At 45.9% G+C, this 22,864-nt stretch overlaps 1 protein-coding gene across 1 annotated transcript in view; it reads left to right on the top strand.

Annotated features, from left to right (window-relative positions):
* Positions 1 to 22,864, top strand: part of CASZ1 (castor zinc finger 1) — a 50,711-nt gene that overhangs the window by 9,294 nt on the left and 18,553 nt on the right. The window contains exons 3-11 of the mRNA XM_050909658.1: positions 254 to 1,091; positions 3,907 to 3,975; positions 8,876 to 8,966; positions 11,030 to 11,194; positions 13,728 to 13,900; positions 14,668 to 15,536; positions 17,520 to 17,661; positions 18,895 to 18,958; positions 21,545 to 21,705. Coding sequence (XP_050765615.1) covers positions 254 to 1,091; positions 3,907 to 3,975; positions 8,876 to 8,966; positions 11,030 to 11,194; positions 13,728 to 13,900; positions 14,668 to 15,536; positions 17,520 to 17,661; positions 18,895 to 18,958; positions 21,545 to 21,705 — 2,572 coding nt within the window. The remainder of the gene's footprint in view (positions 1 to 253; positions 1,092 to 3,906; positions 3,976 to 8,875; positions 8,967 to 11,029; positions 11,195 to 13,727; positions 13,901 to 14,667; positions 15,537 to 17,519; positions 17,662 to 18,894; positions 18,959 to 21,544; positions 21,706 to 22,864) is intronic.

The following is a 22,864-nucleotide window of genomic DNA, read 5'->3' as shown; positions in this document are numbered from 1 at the left end:
AAAAGCCATCGGCTAGAACATTTAGGAAATTGATTTTCCTGGCATTGATGAACTCTTTTTATTTTACCCCAGTATTAATTACTTTTTTTTTTAAACAAATTAATTTAAGAGTCGTAAAACCTAACAAGTGAGCCAAACGTCAGTAGATCATGTTCCCCTCTCCCCTTACTCCCCCTCCCCGCTACTAGTGCTGGTATGGGAGGAGAAGGAAAATCAGCGCCTTGTGTGACTCTCTCACTTTGGTTCTCTGTAGGGGAAGCTTCATCGCTGCGAGATTATGCCGCCACCACCATGAATGAGTTCCTGGGCATGTTCGGCTATGATGATCAGAACATGCGGGATGAGCTGGCCCGCAAGATCAGCTTTGACAAGCTGAACGCTGCTACCTCTGAGGCTGCGACTGCTGCCTCTCTCCCTGGCGAAGATGCCATGAGCAAACGAGCCCGCTTCTCCAAGTATGAGGAGTACATCCGCAAACTGAAAGCTGGAGAGCAGCTCTCTTGGCCCATGCACTTGGCCAAATCTGAGGAGTTGGGCTCCAAGCTGGGCAAAGAAACTTCCTCAGTGCTGGCACAGCCCATTCGGGTGCCAGGTCCAGATGCCTCCATGCTGACGGAGACCAAAGCCACCATCCTGCCGCTGCCCTCTCCCAGCAGTTCCCAGATGCAGGGCCTGATGTCACGGGCCTCCAAATACGACTTCTTCATTCAGAAGCTGAAGACGGGTGAGAGCATCAGGCCACAAAATGGCAACACTTATAAGAAGGCCTCCAAGTATGACCTAGAAAACGTCAAGTACTTGCACCTTTTCAAGCCTGGAGAAGGGAGCCCAGATATGGGAGGAGCCATCGCCTTCAAGACAGGCAAGGTAGGCCGGCCTTCCAAGTATGATGTGAGGAACATTCAGAAGCTTACTCCAGTAAAAGCTCCAACACCCAGCCTGGCCCCTGCTCCCCTCGCCAGTACCCCCAGCAGCACTCCTGTGGCTGGGCCAGAGCAGTCCGTCTCATTGCCATTCAACACTCCTGAGTACCTGAAATCAACTTTCTCCAAGACAGACTCCATCACAACTGGAACAGTCTCTACAGTAAAGTAAGTGTCCTCCCACTTTTCTTATCTTTGTATTAGTGGGGGATCATACCTAAAGTTGGATCAGTGGGCAATTCCAGTTCATGCGATGATGAATACTGCACTGTTCGTGTGATGTTTCTTTTTGTTCTCTGTTGGAGTGTCTGCTCCTCTGTTGCACCTTACATCTCTATTTATCTTATTTGCACTAAGGATGTGGCCTGCCATCAGCAGTCACAGCCATGAATCTAGAGCCCACTAGCTCCTGGGTTCATATGTTAAAATGAAAGATGAGGGAACATGGTGCTGAGAGCACTCTTAAGGTCAAGGTTGTAACTACTTTCTCCTTTTTCCGGTTCCCCAGGCATCCAGCTGTGTCTGTAGGAGAACCTGATTCTTGCTTCCATTTAACTCAATGGCAAAACTCTGCTGACTTTACTGTTAGCAAGATGGGGCTTTTTGTTTGTCCCAGAACTCAGAAGACATTTTGGTGCCTAATTCCCATCAATTTTCATAGGAGTTAGGCATATGCATACTTCTGTGGGGCCAGGCCTGTGTCTTCTCAATTTGTTTGTTCCTTACACAAATAGAAGTGATTGAATTACCCCTCAGACTGGGCAAACTCATTAGCCCAATTACCACTAATAACCTCCTACACATATGTTGCTGGCAATCTCTGCAGTGATGCCATTGACTGCATGGAGATATCTGAAGGCCTTGCCAAACCTTGGATTACTTTTTAATGTGGCTTCCAGAGGTGGTCACTGTAGAAAAGCTACATATGTACGTGAGGCTGCAAGCAGGGAGGAAGGGAGAGACTTCTCTGCTTTCTTGCCATGGTTTGGATTTACTTGTTTCTCGCTGTGGACCTGGGGTTGTTGTGAGGTGAGAATCCCATGGGGTCATTTGTAGTAAGTCTAGGACCTCTGGCCTGCACTTCTGTGGCAAATGCCATCACACGCAGCCTACTACTTTGCCCTCTGGTAAGGAGGAAGGCTGTTTTCTGTTTAATATGTGGACCTAGGAGGCCTTGGGCTGAATCCTCACTCAAATGCTCTTTGCAGTCTCAGACAAGTCTGCATCCCCCACTTTCCATGTTTTCCCACCTGGGAGGCAGAGCTAATGATACCTGTCTTCCATGTGAAACAGTCATTTCCCAACTGTCTGCAGACAGATTTGGGAGCTCTATGGTTAAGGTGTACGGGAAAGGGCAGATAATTAACATTTGCATCTGGCCCCCACTCAGGATGAACCCTGTATGTGCTCCAGATGGCAGGCAGGGACTCCTGTTACTATAAAACACTGTGTTGTAAATATTCCTGTAGGCACAGTGCCTTCTTGTGATGGGTGACTTGGCCAGGGACTCTGTGCCTGAAGAGTCTGCAGAACGCTCAGCTCCCTGGAGTTCAGTGGCTATCCTAGAGCTGTGCTTGGGGGGCTGTGAGCCTCTTCTTACCTGCTTTGGTGTTGCACTGGGATCCCAGTTTGATTTCCTTTCTCTTGCTCATTTCCTGCCACTTGCAGATGTGGCTTTGCAGCACCACGGTGATCCCTCCTCTAGCCACAGGACTTCCTCAGCTGGGGCATCATGATGGGGCTGCAACAGGAATGGAGATGACCAGGGCCTTCAACCTGGCAGTTCCCAGTGTCCTGATCTCACATTGGAGTACAGAAGGGGCTCTGGTCCCTTCTTCAGGCTGCTTACTAGATACAGGCTTTCATGATAAAACAAAGCAGCCCATTAATTGTGCTGGTGGAGGAGGTGCTAACTGTGGTATCTAGGACCTGGCTTTCCATTCACAGTCCCCACTGGGACCAAATAACCTGGCAGGAATTACCCTTTACTCTCACACATATGCACATATACCCTAGCCATGGGTTTAAACTCTAACATCTAATGCTATTAACGTGCCCTGAACTAATCTACCTACTTCAAGTGAACTCTGTGTGAAAGTGTCCTTGTTTAAACCAGGCTACAGAGCTGTCATGAGCAGGAGTGGAGGTTGGGTGCAGGCAAAACTGAGAAGGAAGGCCGTGTACAGCCTGTCTGGGATTGTGTTGGTATGCCACTGTCTCTTAGGTAGGCTGGAGTCTGGCCCTGTATCTCTTTTTCCTCTTGCTGAACTCACTGAGGATGTAATTTTTGTCTGCTTCCTAATGATGTTAAGTAACCCAGGCTTATGTGACAGTTGGATGCAGTTGGGTTGGTTTTCTCGTTGATTAAAATACATAAATACCTTTGTTGCCCCATCTGTCTATTGGAGTTGGGGTATCTGTGTGAAAAAAGAGGCAATTAAAGCCCCATCTAGGGGGCTGTAGCCATGTTGCCAGTACCAGGTAGCAGTACGCTGTGCCTGCTGGCCGTAAGCAATGTGCAGTAGCTCACAGTGTGGCTGAAGCAGAGAGACTCTTCTCCCACAGTTGAGCCTAGGGCAGAGGTGTCTCGATGGCCCTTCCGTGCACATAAGGGCAGTGTTGCAAGGTGCTTCAGGGAGGTGTGTGTTTTCATGTGGCCATCACTTGTTTGTGTATGGGTATTTAGTTTTTTCTGTGGAAACAGGTTTTCATGGTTGGTCTTCTCAGTGTCTCCAACAAACTGAACTGAGTCCTGCAGAGGGGATGTGCAGTCCATAGGCGGACTGTATGGTTCCCTAGGAAAAGAAGGTACCAGATTTGAAGGGTAAGGAGGAGGGAGATTAAACCTATGGGTGTCTTTGCTGGGTACTCTTCCCTGGGCTTTCTCTCCTGATGTGTCAGTGATGTGTGAGAGAAACAAGGAGCTTAGTCTGTGCCCTCTTCCTGCCTGCTAACCACCTCTGCCCTGTGTGTTTCTCATTAGGAACGGATTACCCACTGACAAACCAGCTGTCAGCGAGGACGTAAATATTTACCAGAAGTATATTGCCAGGTAGGCAAAACTCTTGACTTTCTTGGGGAGAGGGCTTGGAAGTAAGGGGGTGGAGTGGTGGTGGGAGAGATGAGGTCTTGTCCATCTAGATCAAGTGTTTAAACCAGTCATTGGCACGTCCATTTCCCTCTGGCATCTGTACTTGCTCTGTTCCCCTGCTTGGGAGAGCATTAACTGTGAGAGGTGTACAAGCATGCAAGGAGTATGCTCGGCTCCCTGGAGCTGTTAGAGTTTGTGACAAATAGTGGAAAAATGTTTCACTGCAGAAGCCCAGGATTTAAATGGGAGCGCTGTCTCTTGACTGTCGTTCTTTCTGTCCATTGCTGTGCTGTCTGCAGCCTTTTTCCCCAACGTTGTCCAGTGCCTGCAGGAGGCAAGCAGAGAACATCTCACCTCTGAGAATCTAGGCTGGAGGAATTCACAAGTGACTCGAGTTTAGGCAGGTCTTGGCATCAACGTGGGATGTTTATCCTAAAAATTTTGCAGCTCATTTATATGAGAAACCCTCGCTGATTAAGGTGCATACTAGGGCACCTTATCACAGCTGTGGGCAAGCTTAGGCCAGGAATGAGCGATGCTGAGAGGGAGCCCAAGGCTGTTGTGGTGAGACAGAGTGAGTAATGCCATGAGAGCCAGAGGGACAGAGGAGATTATTGCCTAACACCTGCCTGTTCTATAGCTCATGGTGTAAAGGGTCCATCAGACTTTGCCCCTGGCCTGTTGAATCCTCCATCTGTACTGTGAGAAAGTGCACTACGGAAACCCCTTGTATACAGAAAGACACCAGTCAGGGAAGCAAGCAAACACTTCTCTCCAGAGATAAAACTGAAGGGTTTGTTCCCACCAGCACTTGGGCACTTATTAACAAGAGGGGAGGGAAACGTACTGTGCTTTCTCACCTTGCCAGAGTCTATGGAGGGTCTCCCTGTGGGAGGCAGTCAGCTGCTAGGAAGGTGCAAGGGAAGATCTTGGCACATCAGCAGGGGAAAAGGGTGGGAACAGTGCTCTCCCTAGCTGGAGAGTGGAACGAGAGGTGATTTCCTTTCCTCCCTTTTGCTCAAATCCCTGATGTAGAAGAAGGGGGCAGAAGACCACATGGGAAGAGAGGACAGTTGCACCACCACATACAGCTCCTCAAGCAGCAGTGCCTCTAGTGCATGTGGCAACTCACTGCCTCCTGGGAGAGTATAGGAATGAAAGCAGGGGTTTAAGCCCACCTTTGCATGGGGCAGAAGGAGCACTACCCTTTTATTGCTGAGATCGCAGGAATCACAGAGGTTGCAGTGAGAAAGGAGATGCCACCCTTTCTGTCCCCAGTTCCCCTCTCAAGCAGAGAACTGTATAAACACTTCACCCACATCCAGTCTTCGTAGCGCTCTGCAAGCCCCTTCCCCTGGGTCAGGCAGGTAACTGAGGGAGGCTTGTGAGATAGCTAAGGGACACCACATCCTGCTTAAAAAGCTCCGCAAGCCGCCCGTTGGCAGCACAGCCACTTCCCTTCAATTTACACACAATTTTAAAAACAGTTTAAAGCCTTAAAATCAAGGGGTGGGGGGAGAGAGACATGACGCTCTTATGTCTGTACTGCATAATTAGCTTAATGAGTTTGCCAAAGCCAGTGCCAAAACCTTCCCAGGGATAATCCATTCTCTCACACAACAAAACAAAACCTCTTACTTAGCTAGTTTGGGTTGGGTTGTTTCCCCCCCCCCCCCCCCTGTATATTTATAATATGAAAAAAAAAAGACCACAGAAAAAATTATTATTATTATTATTATTAGTGCCTCAGCAGATGGTGCTTCTGGCAGCACTTGCTTAAATATTTATTTCTGTGTGGGTTTCCTCCCCCCTTGTAATTGGGGTGGGTTTTTTTTTCTTCCTTCTTTCACATCATCGTTACAGGGTAATGAGTCTGTAAACACTCTCTAAGCATGCTGACTTTTTTATTTATTATTTTTATTATTATTTATTTATCTTGGTTTTTCTTTCTAACTCTTGCCAGATCAAGAGTAGTTCTTTCTGGCCAAAAAAAAAAAAAAAAAGTGAACCGATTAAAGTAAGGGAAGGGAGAGGAGGTTGTTCTTGTGAAAATGGATGTTTGTGCCTGTATGGACAATTTCGGAGTTTGGATTTGCATATCAGTGTGATTAAATGGTCTGTGAGTTTGCTTGTTTCAGGTGTGTAAGTTTGTGTGTGTTCGCGTGCATGGAAATTGTGGGTACGTTCATGTAAATTAAGAGGGGTGTTGATGTACCTTAGAGTATGTGCATGTAAATGTGCGCGTGTGTATGCGTGTAAGTAAGTGTGTGGTGTGTAAGCTTTCCTGTTATGAAAAAGCTAAACAGATGCTGTGCTTTAAAAATTAATAGCTTTGAACTGTTTCAAGTGTCAGAAGAAACACAGGATAAATATAACCCTTTAGGAGCCTAACCTTACAGACTGAAAGAGCAGAATTTCCCCTTTGTGTTGTGTTTGCCGCTTCCCTCCTTCCCCAAGCAAACGGTTTGGTAGAACACTTGCCTCTCCCTTCCTGCGCTGTAGACACCACACACGCACACACCTTTCCGTGGCACGTGGAAGGGAGGGTAGGAGTTTGAAGTGCTAGAGTGCTTGTTTAGCTTTTGCTTTTAAAGCTGAGCCTGTGAGTTACTCCTGCTCGGATGCTTCAAGTAACTTGTGCCGTACAGTCAGATCTCTTCGGTGTCTGGCCCTTCTTTTACTGCAGTTGGCATGTCTGGTCATTTTGCTTCCTCACTTTCGATAATATTTTGGACTGCTTTGTTCCAAAGGTGTGTATTTTTCAGCAAGGTCTTTATCTTCCTCTTCTCTCTGCCTGGTGTGCGCTCCACAGTTCTCCAGCCCTGCACAGCCCTTTGCTCTCTCTTCCCCATCTCATCAGTGGAACAGGGAGGAAGCTTTCCCCAGAGCAGTTTCTTTCCTTTAAAGCTGCTGGTGGTGCGGCTGACATAAAGCCCTGGACTAGCAGGACCAGTTGGTTCGATCTGCTGCTGACCTGCGTGTGCCTGGTTAATGCCATGGTGACTCAGGCTGCTGCCTGTGCCCTGTACTAGCCTCACAGTTGCCCAGGCGTTGAGCAGGAATCGCTTCCTCTGCTTTCAGTTCCACACCTTTGTTTGTGCAGCCAGCCTTGCTGTTTGCTTTGTGGTTTGTTTCTTCTCCGCTGCTGAGGTTTGTTCCAGTTTCTCAATCACCTGTTCTGACGTGATCCTGATTTCCTGCAGTATTTCTTCTCCTTCCCCAGGGAAAGGCATGTCTGCTCCTGGCATCTGTCCCTGTCTCCCTTTGTGAATGCTGAGGCAAAGAAGTCATTTAATTTTTTAGCAATGTCTATCTTTTCTGTCAATTAAGTCCCCTTTCCATCTCCTAGAGGCCCTGCTGTCTCCACAATTGACCTCCTCATCCTTACTGTGCTTCAGAAATGCCTTATTTAGTACTGCTTTTCATCCCGACTTTTTCTGTCCTGTAGCTTAGCATTACCTCACCTTATGATGATCCATGATCTTCCCTGCTCCTGCCCCGTTCCTTGATTGCCCCAGGACATCCTCACTCCTCTCATTTTTCCTTTTTACCCGTTGCCCTTCCTTGTTTCTTTCCCATGCCCTTTGTCATATGCACTCCTGCTGTGTTTAGCACTAAGTGACGTGAGGAACCTTTGAGGAACCTTTGAGCAGATGGTACGTTATCTTTGAATGTTTCCCCTCTGAGTCCCCTTCTCTCCACTGCTTTTCCCTTTCAAGCTCTTCAGCTCTTCCAGGGTCCTCTAGAATATACATCAGAGAGTTCATTGCACTGATTAGCATGTTACTGGATCATCCCCTTTTGCCAATTACTGATGTGCCTATCAGTCGATACATTCTATGTACTGTCTGTTTGTATGTAGATACTATATGGCATTTCTGCCTTTCTGGGTTTTTTTTCCACCCTGTATGTCAGGAGTTTCCAAACTTGCTGTGTGGAATGCTCAGTGGTGCCCTGCAGGAATGGATTGGGTGCATGTTGTTGGCTGTTGCTTCTTGTGTCCTACTTTTAATTGCACTCAAAGGCAGGCTGAAAACCCATTTCTTTCGCATTGCACTATTTTTTGTTGTGAGCAAATACTGTATCCACATGGAAAATAATGATTAGCAGGGCTGTTGTGCATAGGAGAAGATGCGCATGCAGGGTTGAGATGGTCTGCCTGTAACTCTTTGTTCTGTTCCTGTTGATCCATCTCACCTATCTTTCCATTGATTTGTCCTTCTTATTGAAAGTTCATATGTAGTCTTGCCATGATCGTCTTCTATCTGTGTGGCTTACCATCTAATCCACTGGTTTGCAATCTTCTCTGTACTGTGACACCATACTGTGATAAAAAAAAGACATTGAGACGTAACTCGTACAAACGAATGCCTGAGCTTTTCTGAGGTCGTACTAGATAAGCGTGTACCTAAAATTTAGAATCCGTATTTGACTGATGCTTATTTGTCTCCTTCTGGCATGGGAGAGTTCTGAAACTCATGGCTGTGGTATCTAAACTCACACATGAGAATTTTAGAATTGTATACTTAATTCAAGGAACTCTCTTTTCTTACTCTTCCCCAAGTAAGCAACTTAGATAATGAAGATGAATTTCAAAGGGAAAGACAGACAGATTAGGGATGTACAAGACCTGAATGATCCTGCTCAAGAAGCACCTTTAAATAGTGACAAATAAGAAAAGGAAGGCGGGAGGGTCACTATCCTTGGAGGGGATAAAGGAGATGGGGTTTAATGCCATAAAAGTGGGATGAAAGCAGGAATGGGACTTACTTTGTTTGTACCCTGCTTACCGGCACTACTGTCAGGACACTGTTTTATTCTCTCTCCCTTTCTTTCTTCTGTCCTCCTCTCATGTTTGCAGGTTCTCTGGCAGTCAGCACTGTGGACATATACACTGTGCATACCAGTATAGAGAACATTACCACTGCCTTGACCCAGAGTGCAACTACCAGGTAAAAGAATGGTAAAAAGTTAGCAGCACAGCTACCTGAATGTAAAGGGGTACAACCTAGGGGAGGTGTGTGTCCTCGCGGGCTTTCCTCCCCTATGCATGCACATGCCTCTTCACTTTTCCGCTCTGAAAGAGGGCAAGATATATTTTGAACTTACTAGAACCCTATTTTGTTCCCATTTAACCAAACCCAGACCACTATAACGAAGAGCAGAATATAGATCAGCTCTAGTCAGTGGGAACTACTCCAGATTTACATCAGTGAAACCAAGAGAATAAATTCTGCTGTGTTACAAATTGTGCCTGAAACTAGGGAATGCTGATCTGTTAGTCTGTCTCTTTCCCTCCTGCTGCTCAAGTGACATTGTAGCAGCAGTATCTGCAACAAAACACCCAGTAAGACCAGCAGCAGTCCGGGATTTGTGGGGAAAGCGTGGGGGCAGGAGCATGTGCAATGCTGTAATTACTGGGAGAATTGCCAGGGTAGCGACGTCAAGCCAGCCAAATCACGTGCTGTGTTTGTTTACCCTCTTCCCAGGTCTGTGAGTTTGACACTGCCATTTCTGTGGTCAGGCTGCATGTGTGTAAGTGGGAATCCCAGAGTTTGCCTCTACTGTGCATCAGACACAACTTCAGCCCTACCCCAGGAGACCTTTGGGTCTCAAAAGAATGGCTCTGACCACAGCCTAGGAAGTTGATCTGGATCTGCTGAGCTTGACTGTGGGTTTCTATTGATCAAAGGAGAGTTTGTCTCTGGGATGCATGTAGTGGTCCTCCTAGCCCAGCATTTGGTAACCGAGATGAGTCTGTCCCAACTGTGACACGGATATCTCTGCACCAGAAAGAGAGAAACACAAAGGATGGAAAGACAGAAAAACCTATTATTATGATTGGCCTCATGATTATTTCCTAAGGAGTCTGGAAGCTGCTTGCAAAGGAGCTGTCTGGTCTCGCAGGGAATAAGGATTTAGGCTGCTTTTTAAAATGCAAATTATTTTACGGCTGAGATATATTTTAGAATAAGTAACGCTCTGTAATAAGTGGGCACAAATTAACGATGATTGGCAATAGCAATCCTGTATGTACGCCCTGGGAAATCATACCTCCAGCGTCCAAGGGATTCCTGTTGAAATCTATATCCATATATTCCCGTGCCAATACCAACGAGATTGATCAGGATTGATATTATAGGAGGAAAGAGTGGAAGCGATAATCATTTGTTTCCTATGAGGGAGACTAGAAAAGTTGTTAAACATTAGAATACAGGCCTTTTCAATTACTCCTCAAAATAAATGGATATTGATTTCTTTAAAAAAAAATCAGATTTACTTTCCCACCTTCACTGTTAAATATTGATGTCTGTGGGAAATAGAAATGAAAAGCTTCATTTTAAAGGCACTTAGCCTGCTCTGACAGTGGGGTACCCCTTCATTACTTCAAGCAGGTAGAGGATGAAAAGGATATTCTGGTCATACAGATTTAGCTCTGAGCTCTACTACCATCTTTTTCTGTGACTGGAAGAAAGTTCTGTGTCCCTGTTTCCCTAATAAAGCCATCCTAGCTTGTAGGGGAGGCAGAAAACTTACAATGGGAAGATACTATAAAAGAGCAGAGTGTTTTTCCCAATGTCTAGTCTGACATGAATGTGGCAGCCAGTGTCTTGCTAACCACTACAGTGAGTGATTTGGAAGCTTGAATTACTCTTCTGTAGGCTGTTTAGTTCACTGGTTTGCTTTCTAACTATAGCAGTTCTTGAGATAGTAGCAGCTAAAATTGTGTTAGAAGAATTGCAGTCTTAAAGCTGCAGGGAGCGCATTCTGAATATCACCCCAGTGTCATGTTTACTCTACAATTTTTCATGTTTATATACTTTCCCTTTACCAAGAAGATACATGCACACAATTCCTCTTTAATCTGCCTCTCTTGGGGTGATTACTGCTGAGCTTTAAACTCCTGGTACCATAAGTTTATTAACAACAACAAGAAAAAAAACCACCCTGCCCCCAGGATTACTCACCCCCTCCCATCACGTGTGTCTCACTGTCTGTCTCTGTATCTCTCCAGAGATTCACTAGTAAACAGGATGTGATTCGGCATTACAACATGCACAAGAAACGTGATAATTCCCTCCAGCACGGCTTCATGCGCTTCAGCCCCTTGGATGACTGTAGCGTGTACTATCATGGCTGCCACCTGAATGGGAAAAGCACACACTACCACTGCATGCAGGTAACAGCTGGACTGGGGAACCGATGGTAGCACACAAGGCAAATGAAGAGCCATTGTTTGAGCTGTGTCCTTTTTGGGGTGGACTGAAAGGATTCTTGAGTTCAGGCAGCCCAACACTTCCTTGTTAGAGAGCAAGGGGCTGTCCTGAGGCAAAGGGGTGACATTCATAGCCTCTCTTGCTCACTTCTGATTCAGGCACCTCTTTGAAGAGTCTGTGCCCTGTCCTCACTGCACTTGCCTTGCCAAGTGTTGGGAAGGGTGAAGGGAAGCACCGTTCTCGGTTTTTAGAAGCCTTGCGTACGCAGTGAGGCAAAGGAGGTCTCAGGGTTTTCTCGCAGTCTTGGACTTCACTTGTTCAAACAAGTCCCGTTCTGTGAGATTCAGGGGCCCCTCTGCGATGCCACTGCACTGCCTCTACTCAAATCTGATCTGTCACTCCCTTGAAATCAGACTTTTCTGTGACACATCTGCCCTTTAACACTGAGTTAATTTCCTCCATAATCAATTTCTAAAGTAATTAAACTTTAATGCCACATATCGAGACTTAACACCCCTGGTTCTCCATCTCCTTCACCAGTGGTACTTGTCTGCGGTGTAGGCTGGGAGCTTTGTTTCAAGAGCCAGCCAGGCTTCAACAGCAGCGTAACCAGAGTTGGAGTTGCTGCATAGATGTAACTGTGACGCCTTTACTGTTTTTAGACACGGACATACCAGATTGTTTGGGTCTTACTCTGATCGTTCTTCAGATTAGAGGGTTTGATATGTACTTGTTTCATTAGAATTATGGCCTAAACCATTTCCATGAGAATGTGCTGTAGTTACAAACAGAATAATTAGGCAACCCATGGTGAAAGCTTTTCTGTTCTGAAAACTCAGGTCTCACTTCCTGCCCTATCCCAACAGTTTAAGACCCCAGTTAAAGTCACAAGGCCTTAATCACATGCTTAAATGCTTTGCTGGGATAGACTTCAGCATATGTTTAACTTGAAGTCAGGTAAGCTTTCTGTAGTCAGTGGGGCTTAAGCACATACTTAAATGTTAGGCATGCACTCAAGTACTGTCCTGAATAGGGTTGGTTTAAGCATGTGCTTACAACATTTGATAAATTGGGAACTTCATGTGACTTTCTCTTGAGGACATTTTCTATTATGCTTCCATAATACTGATTGTTTAGTTTCTTCAATTGACCAGGATGGGATTTGTTTAATTTTTTTTTTTAGAGTACGAGGAGTGTTTCACAGCTTTAAGTCACTCCGAGTTCAAACAGAGACCCTCGTTTACACAACTATATATGGGTAATTCCATCCTGTGCCCACTGTCTTCCAGTAATATAATGCCCGTGTAAGCAGTATCTTACAGGAAAGGTGTCCGAATATAAACTCCCAATTAAAGAAAATACTGCTTAAATGGCAGAATTTGTGCCATCTGTCTCATGGGATTTTTTTTTTCTTTATGTCCATAATTGGTGTGGATGAAATTCAGTTAGTTGTTTATATAAACTGACATTTTTTTAGGCTTTAGCACCAAGAGCTGCATTGCAAATTATTCCTAAGGAGGTTTTTGTTTAATTCTTTTTTTTAATGCCGTGCCGGGTCTGTCTTTTTTCAAGGTGTCAGTGCAGGGAGAGAGAGGCTCTTTTATATTGGAAATATCTGGACATCCTTTTTTTTTTTTTTTTTTTCCTGGGTATTTGTCATGGGTTTTGTTATTGCCTGTTTGAATCAACCTGGGCTGAACTAAGAGGTGGTGTTTTCGTTTTCTTCACTTCTGAGATGGTGCAGGCATTGGCACACGTTGTGCTAGAGAAGAAAAGAAAAAAAAAAGTCCTCCCTCAGCAGGGCTGAGGACGTTTTCAGATTCCAGTGTTTTTTTACTCAATATGGCAAAGTTGCCCGCTTTACCCAGAGGAAGGCAGGTTTTCAGCATTCTGTCCTCGTCACACCATTCCCATTTGCTGCATGAGTTTAAAATGGGGGAAAAAAGTCACCAGTTTGCTAAGATCAGCTGAACATAGGGTTTATGCTTTGCTAGAATGAAACCTGTATATTACAAGCTCAAAAGATTGGCCTCATGTTGCACCATGCTGCCTTACCTCCCAGAAGGACTAAAGAGGTAAATAACTCATTCCCACTCAATTTTTTTATTCCCCAAATAGATGAAAGTCCTACTTCGTTCCGTGTCGCTCCAAGATAACAAAAAGTAATGGCATCTGTCAGTGTTCTTTTCTCCTTAAGAGCAGGAACCCTGCTTGCTGCCTCCCTAAGCAGGCATGATTATCTGTAGCTGGTCTTTTATCCCTTGGCATCCTCCCCTTTTTTTCTTACTGTTCATGCCCAGAGAGTTGTTTTTTTTTTCACAACTGCTCTATCAGTCTTTAGATTGGGAATTAAAATGATGACTTAATACTCCTAGGAGAAGTGCACAAATGGAACTATTAAATGTATGTGTGCTGCTCATGTGTTTATTATTGCTGGTAATAATGGTAGGCTGTTAAAACGCTGTGCTGATGACTCCCTGTTTTGGCTTGGGGTAGGTGGGTTGTAACAAGGTCTATACAAGCACCTCCGACGTGATGACCCATGAGAACTTTCACAAGAAGAACACGCAGCTCATCAACGACGGGTTTCAGCGGTTCCGTGCCACGGAGGACTGCGGCACTGTGGAATGCCAGTTCTACGGGCAGAAAACCACTCACTTTCACTGCAGGTGAGACAGCAGGGAAGGGGAGGGGAATCCTGCCTCAGAGTTGTGTGGTCTGTTTGCCTCATTCTGCCAAGTCATACATTCAGGAGTATACACAGGGACTTGATTTTCCCTGCTGTGACCTTGTCAGTACTGCTCTTGAGAGAACTCATGCTCCAGGGAAGATGTGATTTCCAGGATCTTGCCAGAGACCACTCTGAAGACAGGAGTGTGATCTGAGGTGATCTGAGGAAAGGGCACCCACTAGAAAATACATCCTAGAATCATTTGGGAAAGAGATCCCAGTGCTCTTTAGAGTTCGACTCAAGTAGGCCATTAATATACTGCTAATGGCACTTCCATGGTAGAGTTCTCTCCAGCCAGCAGTCAGCCAGCTCATCCCTTTCAGGGCCAGACTCTGCCTTCTGTACACAAATGCTCTTCTATTGATTTCTCATGTTCTCAGGAAGAGTAGGAAAGCACAGTTTGTACCTTAGTCCCCTTTAGCTGCTGTTTGGGTTGGAACTTTTAGTGGTGGGTGCCTGCATCCCCATGTTATTGTAGCTGTTCCTCAGAGTGGAGTGAGCTTCCCAGCTCTCTCACATGGCAGCATTTTTGCTTGCCTTGGTGTCACAGGTTAACCTGCATAAAGCCCCTCAGCCCCTTTGCAGCCAGGGCCATTGTCTCATACTGGTCCCGGTCCTTATCGCAGAGGGAGGCAGGTGACAGTAGTTGCGTTGTGCTCCTAGCGCACACAGCCAACCACCCTCTCCTCCTCGATGCCCTTGCAGGCGACCTGGGTGTACTTTCACCTTCAAGAACAAGTGTGACATTGAGAAGCACAAGAGCTACCACATCAAAGATGATGCCTATGCCAAGGATGGCTTCAAGAAGTTCTACAAGTATGAGGAATGCAAGTATGAGGGCTGTGTCTACAGCAAGGCCACCAACCACTTCCACTGCATAAGGGCAGGCTGTGGCTTCACCTTCACCTCCACCAGCCAGATGACCTCCCATAAACGCAAACATGAGCGCCGGCACATCCGGAGCTCAGGAGTGCTGGGCCTGCCTGCCTCTCTCCTCGGGTCCAAGGATAATGAGCAAGAGGAGTCCAGTAATGATGACCTTATTGACTTCTCCGCTATGAGCTCAAAGAACTCCAGCCTGAGTGCCTCCCCCACCAGTCAACAGTCTTCCGTTTCTCTCATAGTCCCAGCTGCACCCTCCTCTGCTGCTGAGCTTGCTTCCTCACAGGCCAGCAAGTCTGCCAACAGCATGACACCAGCCACCAAGATCTCTGGCCTGCTCTCCCAGGCTCTTCCCAGCAATATACCCTTGGCTCTGGCACTCTCCAACTCAACACTTCCTGGAACAGCTGGATCCTTCTTCCCCATCATCCCCAGTCGAGTCTCTACACCACTTCCTGCCAGCTCAGCTAATCTGATGACTGCTGGTTCTTCTGGCACCAATCCAACATCATCTGCTCCTGCAGATTCCTCATCCCAGGCCATTTCAGGATCTGGTGAGCCAACGGCTACTTCTTCTCCAGCTCCAGCAGCATCTATAATGGAAAGGATCTCTGCTAGCAAGGGATTAATCTCTCCTATGATGGCCAGGCTGGCAGCAGCTGCACTCAAGCCCTCTGTGGCACTTGAAGCAGGTGAGTTACCCTCATCAGTTGTGCTAGTGGTGGGAGGAAGAGCAGTGCCTGATGACTTGGAGAGCAGTGAATGAGAAGCCACCCAGTTGTCCATGGGACTGGAGGTGGGAGGAGGTAGTAAAGGAACCTAAATGGGAGAATAAATTTGGTCGTGTCCAGTTAACCCTTGAAGAGGGCAGTCTTGGCATGGTTTCGTTTGGAGCCTGGCTATACCCATGTGGCCAGAAGAAAGGCAGGAAACGCAGCTTTGCCCACAAATGGAGTAGGCTTTTACCAGATCTGAAGGAAGAGTGTTGCCATGTGTATTGCCTAGTTTGCTGTAGGCTGAAAAGAGAGGCACTGTATTAAAAATGGAAATGAAGCAAAAGCTTGGCCAGTACTTGCAGGCCATACAGCAGCCTAATCCCTCTTCTGCAGATTGTATCGAGTTTTAGCTGGGCCTAGTAGTGTTGATCCTTTAGCTCATTGCCGATTGTTTTTCTGATCTGGGGGGTTGGTTCTGTGCTCCAGCTCTGTTGTCCCAGCTGTGGGTTTGGAGATAGTGTTGGTACAGTCCACAAATTGGACCTTTCTCCAGTTCTTGCAAGCTGTCCTTCTCTGTCCCTGCAGCTCCCTGAGCTGCAAGGGGCAGCGGCACTATGAGAGGGGTAAAAGAGGGGAATGAGAAGTCCCCTGGGGCAGCCCGGAGCTCTTCCTGCTGCCACCTAGACCTGGGGCAGGTCGTTGCCTGTGCCCAGCCCTGCCAGCAGGGACGTGGGCCCCCTCAAGAGCACAGCGTACCTCCACAACCTCCTGCTGAACGTGGTCAGCTCATGGTGGGCAACGTGGGGTCGTGGAGGGGAGGCTCTGCCTGGCAGCACCCCGTGGCATTGGGCTGCCCCACAGCTTCCTTCCCCAGGGCGTGGAAAGGCCAGAGCAGGCTGCTGGCCCATGGGTATGCAAGTGCTGCTGATGTTCCCTTCTACCCAGGAGCAAACAAGGGAGCAGGACGAAGTGATCTGATTGAAGAGGGAGGGGAACTTTCACATACTTTTAAAATTATTATTTGAAAAATTGTTTCCTAAAGCAGAGAAAGGTCATTGAGGGAACTATTTTCCTTTATTTTTTAATAAAATGCCACTTGCTGTCTGAGAAGCAGCTCGCTGTCAGCTGTACTGCCGGAGGGTAAATTAATATTTTAGTCACTTGGGGATTGTGGAAGAAAGCTCTGCAGACATGTTCCTATCAGCAACTTTTTTCCCTCCTTTTTTCTTTGCTGTTCTTCCTAATTTTTTTTCTTTAATTTGTTCTCCCGTTTTCCCCCCTTCCTCTTTTTTCTCTTCCTTTAATTTGAATTTTTCTTTCATGGGCTCAGCACTAAACCTCCTCCCAAAAAAGAAGAATTCCCCCTTTTTGTGGGGACAACATGATGGCGGTGGCAAGAGGTCGTGCAGTTTGAACCAATCCCATTGGCTGTCACCTTCGATAGCCCCGGCAGGGCAGATGCTCCTGCTGGGCACGCGCAGTGGCGGGCCATCGCTGTCGCTACGGCAACGCTGGGATTGGGGACGAGAAAGGGGGCTTGACTAGCAGTCGAAAGCTGCCACATTGCCTCAGCATTAACAGAGTCTTTAATAAACGCTTAAGAGGCAGCCCCGCAAATTAGTTATGACAGTTTGTGCAGAGAATCAGGTCTCCCCCACGCTCCTTCCGCCCTTCTCCTTTAAAGGGCCCATAGCCTGGACAACTTTGACATAATTTTGCAATAATTATCACTTGAAGAATTTCCACGCTGGAGTGGACGTCAGAACCCATCATGTCAACTTGGCAATAAACGCTGACCAGCAATCCCAGCACTTCCCTCCCCCCACACTTTTTCTTTGCTTTTTCCATTTATGCACTGGTGCTAGTGATTTAACTTACTTATTTGCCATTGTAACCTCATTTCAGACCTACATTTTTCATTTAATTTTTGCATTTAATTTCGGTGTCTTTCTCAAGCAGGGAATGGACAACCAGCAGCTCCTGGAAGGTTCAATCCAGTTCAGGTGAAGCAGGAACCTGTGGAGGCCATGGGATCATCATCTGCTACCAGTCAGGACTCCTTGCAGGAGCACAGCTTGGACCTGAGCGTCAAGGATCATGGGTGAGAGAAGTGCACAGGCAGGCATGCTTAGCTCTTTCCAGTATCAAGCTTTGAGAAGTGTCCGTACCTGTTTATATGAGAGGGCACAACGTGTTGATGAAAGGCAGTTTCACAGTGGCTGAGTTGGTTGCCCCCACGCTGGAGGCAGGGAGGCTCTCTCTACTCCCCCTCAAGTGCATGTTCTCCAGACGTTTTTTTGGGCTCATAAGCACCTGCTGACTCTTTGACAGGAGCCTCACCTCTTGTGCTCCCCTCTGAAAAACAAGCCACTGGCAAAGCTCCTTCTTTCACTTAGATATTCCTGCTGTTGTCATCAAGAGCTGATTGAAGGCTGCTCCAATGCCACACTTCAGCACACTTTTAGCAGGAGCATTTGCACTGATGTAATAGGGCATTGAATCAGGTCTAAGAGAGGCACCTTCCAGAGAAATTGGACACAGAAAGCAACTGGGTGTCAGGCTAACTGGTCTGGGTCTGGCATGTGCTAATCTATAGTTACGGTGATGAATCTTTGCACTTGCGCAGATGTGAATGCACCTATCTCAAAGCGTGTGTCCCACTTGTCCAGCATCTCTACTGAGAATAGGAGTGTTTGGGGATTGTCCTGTGTGGAAAAACTGCAGAGGAACTGATACTGGGGATAAGTGAGCCTGCTCCACTTTGACCTTTGTATACATTCTTTTCCATACTTTATTTAAACAAGCCTCAATTTGGGACCCCAGCACTTGTAGTCAACTACAACTATTACTAATGCATGTGAAATACTAAGGTTGCCTTTCAGCATGCTTAGCTGTGGCCATAAGGTCACAAGCAAGAAGCTTGCCTTCTCTGCTGCCGAGGGGGCCTGTGTCCCTGGCAGTACGAGTCTTCTGCCAGCATCCCCCCTGGTTTTGTGGCATATTTCTGAAAGTTCTAACGGGATGAAGGAGTAAAACATGGGGTGGGTTGTGAGTCAGCTAATAAAAAAGTGTGATGGTGTGGACACTGGAGGAAGAGGTCTGGACTGTTTACTAGCTGAAAGAACTAAATTCTGCAGACTTGGGACCCTCTTTCTCTCCATCTTGGCTATCACGAGTGAAAGAGTTTGGCCTGCCCAAGGGAGGGCGGGCATCATTCTCTTCCTCCGGATGTAGCAGGTGAGGAGTGAGGCAGCTTGAAGGGAGAAGGATTAATCTCAGTGCTCACAGTCCCTATGCACATCTTAACTAAACCCTGTTGGTTTGTGTGTTCCAGTAATGAATCAAATGGCCACACAGTCTCGGCAAATTCATCTCTTTTATCCTCGCTTATGAATAAGGTAAGAGCCATCCATCAAACGCCTTTCATTCCCCCCACCAAGAGAAATTAAAGCTGCGATGGCGGGGAGGGGGGGGAAGAGATGCGTTTGTTTTTTAATGTTTTGCCTCTAATAAGATGAGTTTGTACCATTTAAATTTTGAAACCATTTTTCATCGGGTATAATTTCAGAGCCACTGCTTACGAATTAATTTAATGAACTGGCTGAAGAAATATATTGCAGCCTCTGACACCTTTTTTTTTTTCTTCCATCCTTTCTAGACAGAGGAGGGCTCCGAAAGATTCCCCCCCCCCCCCCCCCCCCCCCGCCCTTCTCATTTTTATTTCCAGAACCTGGCAACTTCTCTCTCGCTCTCTTTTTATAGTTACTCATTTTGTTTATTTACTTAAAAACATTTTCTTTCATTGGGGGAGGGGGAGGAGAATAATTTGTTTTTATGAAAGAGAAGAAAAAAAATTAGAAGTTTTGAGCCAAAATCATCAATTTCTGTATTTCTGGTGTGAGTAATGGTGTCCAACAGAGCCTCCTTTACCATGTTCTAGAATATTTATTTTAGATAATGCACGGTTTCTTTTTCCTTACTTTTTCTTTAAATTATACATCATCTCAAATATATATTTCCCTTTCACATGATAAATTCTACTGTACCAAGATTAATTTTACTGTTGTATACAACTGCAGTAGAGATCAGGGCAGCCTTTGAGCCATGCTTTAATATTCTACTGTGTGATAGGTTTTACAGGCATAACTGTTGCCATCCCCTTGGCTCTGGGCGTTACATGCATCAAGGCCATATAACCCTCAAGAGAGGGCAAAGTGACTTTGCCTGGTAATCTCTCGCCTCCTTTCTCTCTTATTTCATCACTCTTTTTTCTCTGTGTTTTTTAATTTCTGCGTTTATCCTTATGCCACTTTTCTCCTCCATTGGCGCTCTGTTACACTGGGTTTGTGATGTTCCCTTTTAAACTTAATTTCTTATTCATTCCTGCGTATTGTCCCTTTAGTGATTCCAAATATGCAGCTCTTTCTCTAGTGAGTAAATCTGTTTAGTAAGTCTGCTGTCTGGGGTCCTGAGTCATTCTGAAGGCCCCAGCTCAGGGAAATTCTGTTTCAATAGATATTTCACTTGAAAATCTCCAGGAGAATATGAGATTTAAGCATATGCTTAGAAATAAGCATTTGTTTGTGTGCAGCCCTACATAAGATTCTTTCTGTTGTGCAAAATAAGTGTAGCACAGGTACAAAATAAGAGTTCTTCAGGTTTGTTCCTTTTTTAAAGAAGGAATGGGATTAACTGATGACATAAACCAGCAAAGAATAGAGCCCACTGATTTGAAGGAGCCTATTCCAAGACTAAGGATTGCAGAATCAAGCTCAGTGTGCTCAGGAACACATCACACTTGCTTCTTCCTCTTGCTGCGCACGATTTCTGTTCGTGGAGGAATCCTCCATTATTTGTCTAGGAAAAAGAACCCTTTACAGAAATTCAATGCCCAACAAACACCAGTGGAAAAAGACGACCTGTATTTCTGACTCCAGCCATAAAGAGTTGCAGTCTCCACGTAGCAGCAGGGGCTTTACCTTCAGGGGGCATTACGAAAGCCTCAAATAGCCAGGGTTCCTGTAGCGTATTGCAGTTTATTTAGGAGGCTGTCAGGCTTAATTAACTGATATTTATAAAGGGCTTCGAGATCCTCAAGTGGGTGGAGTTTATAACGCAAGTATTGGGCCCAATCCTGCATTTTATTCATGCCGTGAAATTCACTGTTGTTACTGGAGGTAATTGAGAATACAACAAAGCAAGAAAGGGTCTGGGAAATGGTGCATTTATTCTGAAAGAAAATTTTATCTCTAAGCACTCTTGAATAACTTCTTTTTTCTATCCTGCACATCATACGCCTGGACCTCTAAATGTTCTCTGTGTAGAATCTGTTTGAAGCCTTTCACACAACGCAAAGTGTGAGTCCAAGTCCTGCTTTGGGGACGATATGTCCATTTAGCACAGAGTGTGACATAATTTCTTTACTGAAGTTAGTAAGAATTTTCCAGGAACTTGAGACAGAATTTTTCCCCCGTTGAATGAGATTTCCCCCCTCCCACCCCCAAACATACCTGACAGTCACTTTAAAGGAGACATCCTTGTGGCTGGGATAAGATGATTCTAAATAAACTAGTGCTTACCATTTCTATCACTAGGTCTGTACTAAGAGAGCAGCATTTTGTAGGAGCTATATAGGGCTATTAATGTTTAAGCCTGCACACCTTTTCCATACTCAAATAGGGTATGTCTCTCTTCACCTCAGTTTCCCCATGTATAAAATAGACATGATGCTTCATTACTTTACACAAGAGCCATGAATATTAGATGGACACCTGAGTACTTTGTGATAGCTGGGTGGAGGATGCAGAAGAGTGAGGTGTTACTAAGTTTTGCTGATGCAGTTGAGGCAGCCTGTGCAGACTTCTTGTCTTCTCTCTTAATCTTTGAAGACACAGCTTTCCGTGGGACAGTCCTGAGGGCATCCAGACTGGCAGTGTCCATGGCTGTGTGCTGGGCTTGATGCAGTGTCTATGTTCTTGTTCCAGATGTCCAAGACCAGTGCCAGCCTTGGCAACCTGCTGAACATTAAGACAGAAGGAGATGGCAGCCAGGCTGGGGCTGGAGAGCCAACACAGTACTTGGGCAAGGCAGTGAAGGCACTTGTCCAGGAGAAGCTCTCTGAGCCATGGAAGATGTACCTGCGCCGGTAAGGAGAGCATGGAACTGGGAATAGAGGAAAGGGAAAATTATTTCCTTTGCAAAGTGTCTGGCTCAGTAGTTCACACTTGAATGCAGAGTTCTCTTGAATTTAAAGGCCTAATTCTGTGATACGCTGATCACCTTCTGGAGTGCATTTAGTCCTCAGTCCTGGCTAGCTGCAGTAGGTGTTAATGTCCTATAAGAAATATCTGTCCACATAGAATTATTTTGCAAAGGGTCTTGAGAACCAACTACAAGCACAGATCTTCACGTAGTACTGTTAGCCTAGACTTCATCTTAGGCTTCTCTTTATGTCCCCAGTCTGCAAGTCCAGGGGACTGATTGCAACTTGCTCTTAGCACTGAACTTCTGTTGGACCATGTTTAATTACGCACAGATCACAGAAGCCTTAAAATGCTTGCTGTGGCATTTCCTCCCATCATAGGAGTAGGCCACTGAAACAAAATAAGGAGTATAAGGGGTATGGGAACTGGGATGGTTTCTGCTGGTTTTGTTGTAGACAAAAAGGCTCAAAAGGAAAATGGAACAGATACAAAACTCACCCACACACAGACACATGCACATACATGCCCAGCCAGACACATGCTTTGAGCATACACAGATACACCCAGGCAGACACATACGCGTTTGTGCTCTGACACAGATAGTTGCCTACAAACGCCTGTGGACGCTTCGTAAATCACAGACTTTAATGGAGAAGACTAGAAAGTCTTGTAGTCCATCTGCCCCTGGCCAGTGTGAGATCCTACCCTGCAGTCCATTTGCATTTTGTCCAGCCTAGTTGTAATTATGCCAAGCAGTGTGGCTATTTTCTTGTCACTGGGAGCATTATTCTACCACCTAATACGTTTCACTGTCATGATTTTTTTTCATGGTATGCTGCCTGAATTTCCCTTTTTGTAATTTTGTTGCAGTTTTCCCGGTTATATCCCCTCGAACCACAGCAGATAATTCCTCTCTGCAACTGGAGTTCACCTCCTTCAGATAGTCACAGACTTTTAGCATACCATTTAACCAAGCTTATTTACTTCCTTTAATCTGACTTTGTAAATTAGTCCCTTCAGCCTGCTGATCATGTTGTTGCTGTTGTTGTTCTTGCTGTTCCCTGAATGGGTGCAGAATTGGGCTGCCATTCCTGCATCACC

The sequence above is a fragment of the Gymnogyps californianus genome, chromosome 21 (assembly GCF_018139145.2).
Source record: "Gymnogyps californianus isolate 813 chromosome 21, ASM1813914v2, whole genome shotgun sequence".
Lineage (NCBI taxonomy): Eukaryota > Metazoa > Chordata > Aves > Accipitriformes > Cathartidae > Gymnogyps > Gymnogyps californianus.
The sequence above is the reverse complement of the archived record's forward strand: the minus strand, read 5'-3'. Positions and strand labels throughout refer to the sequence as shown.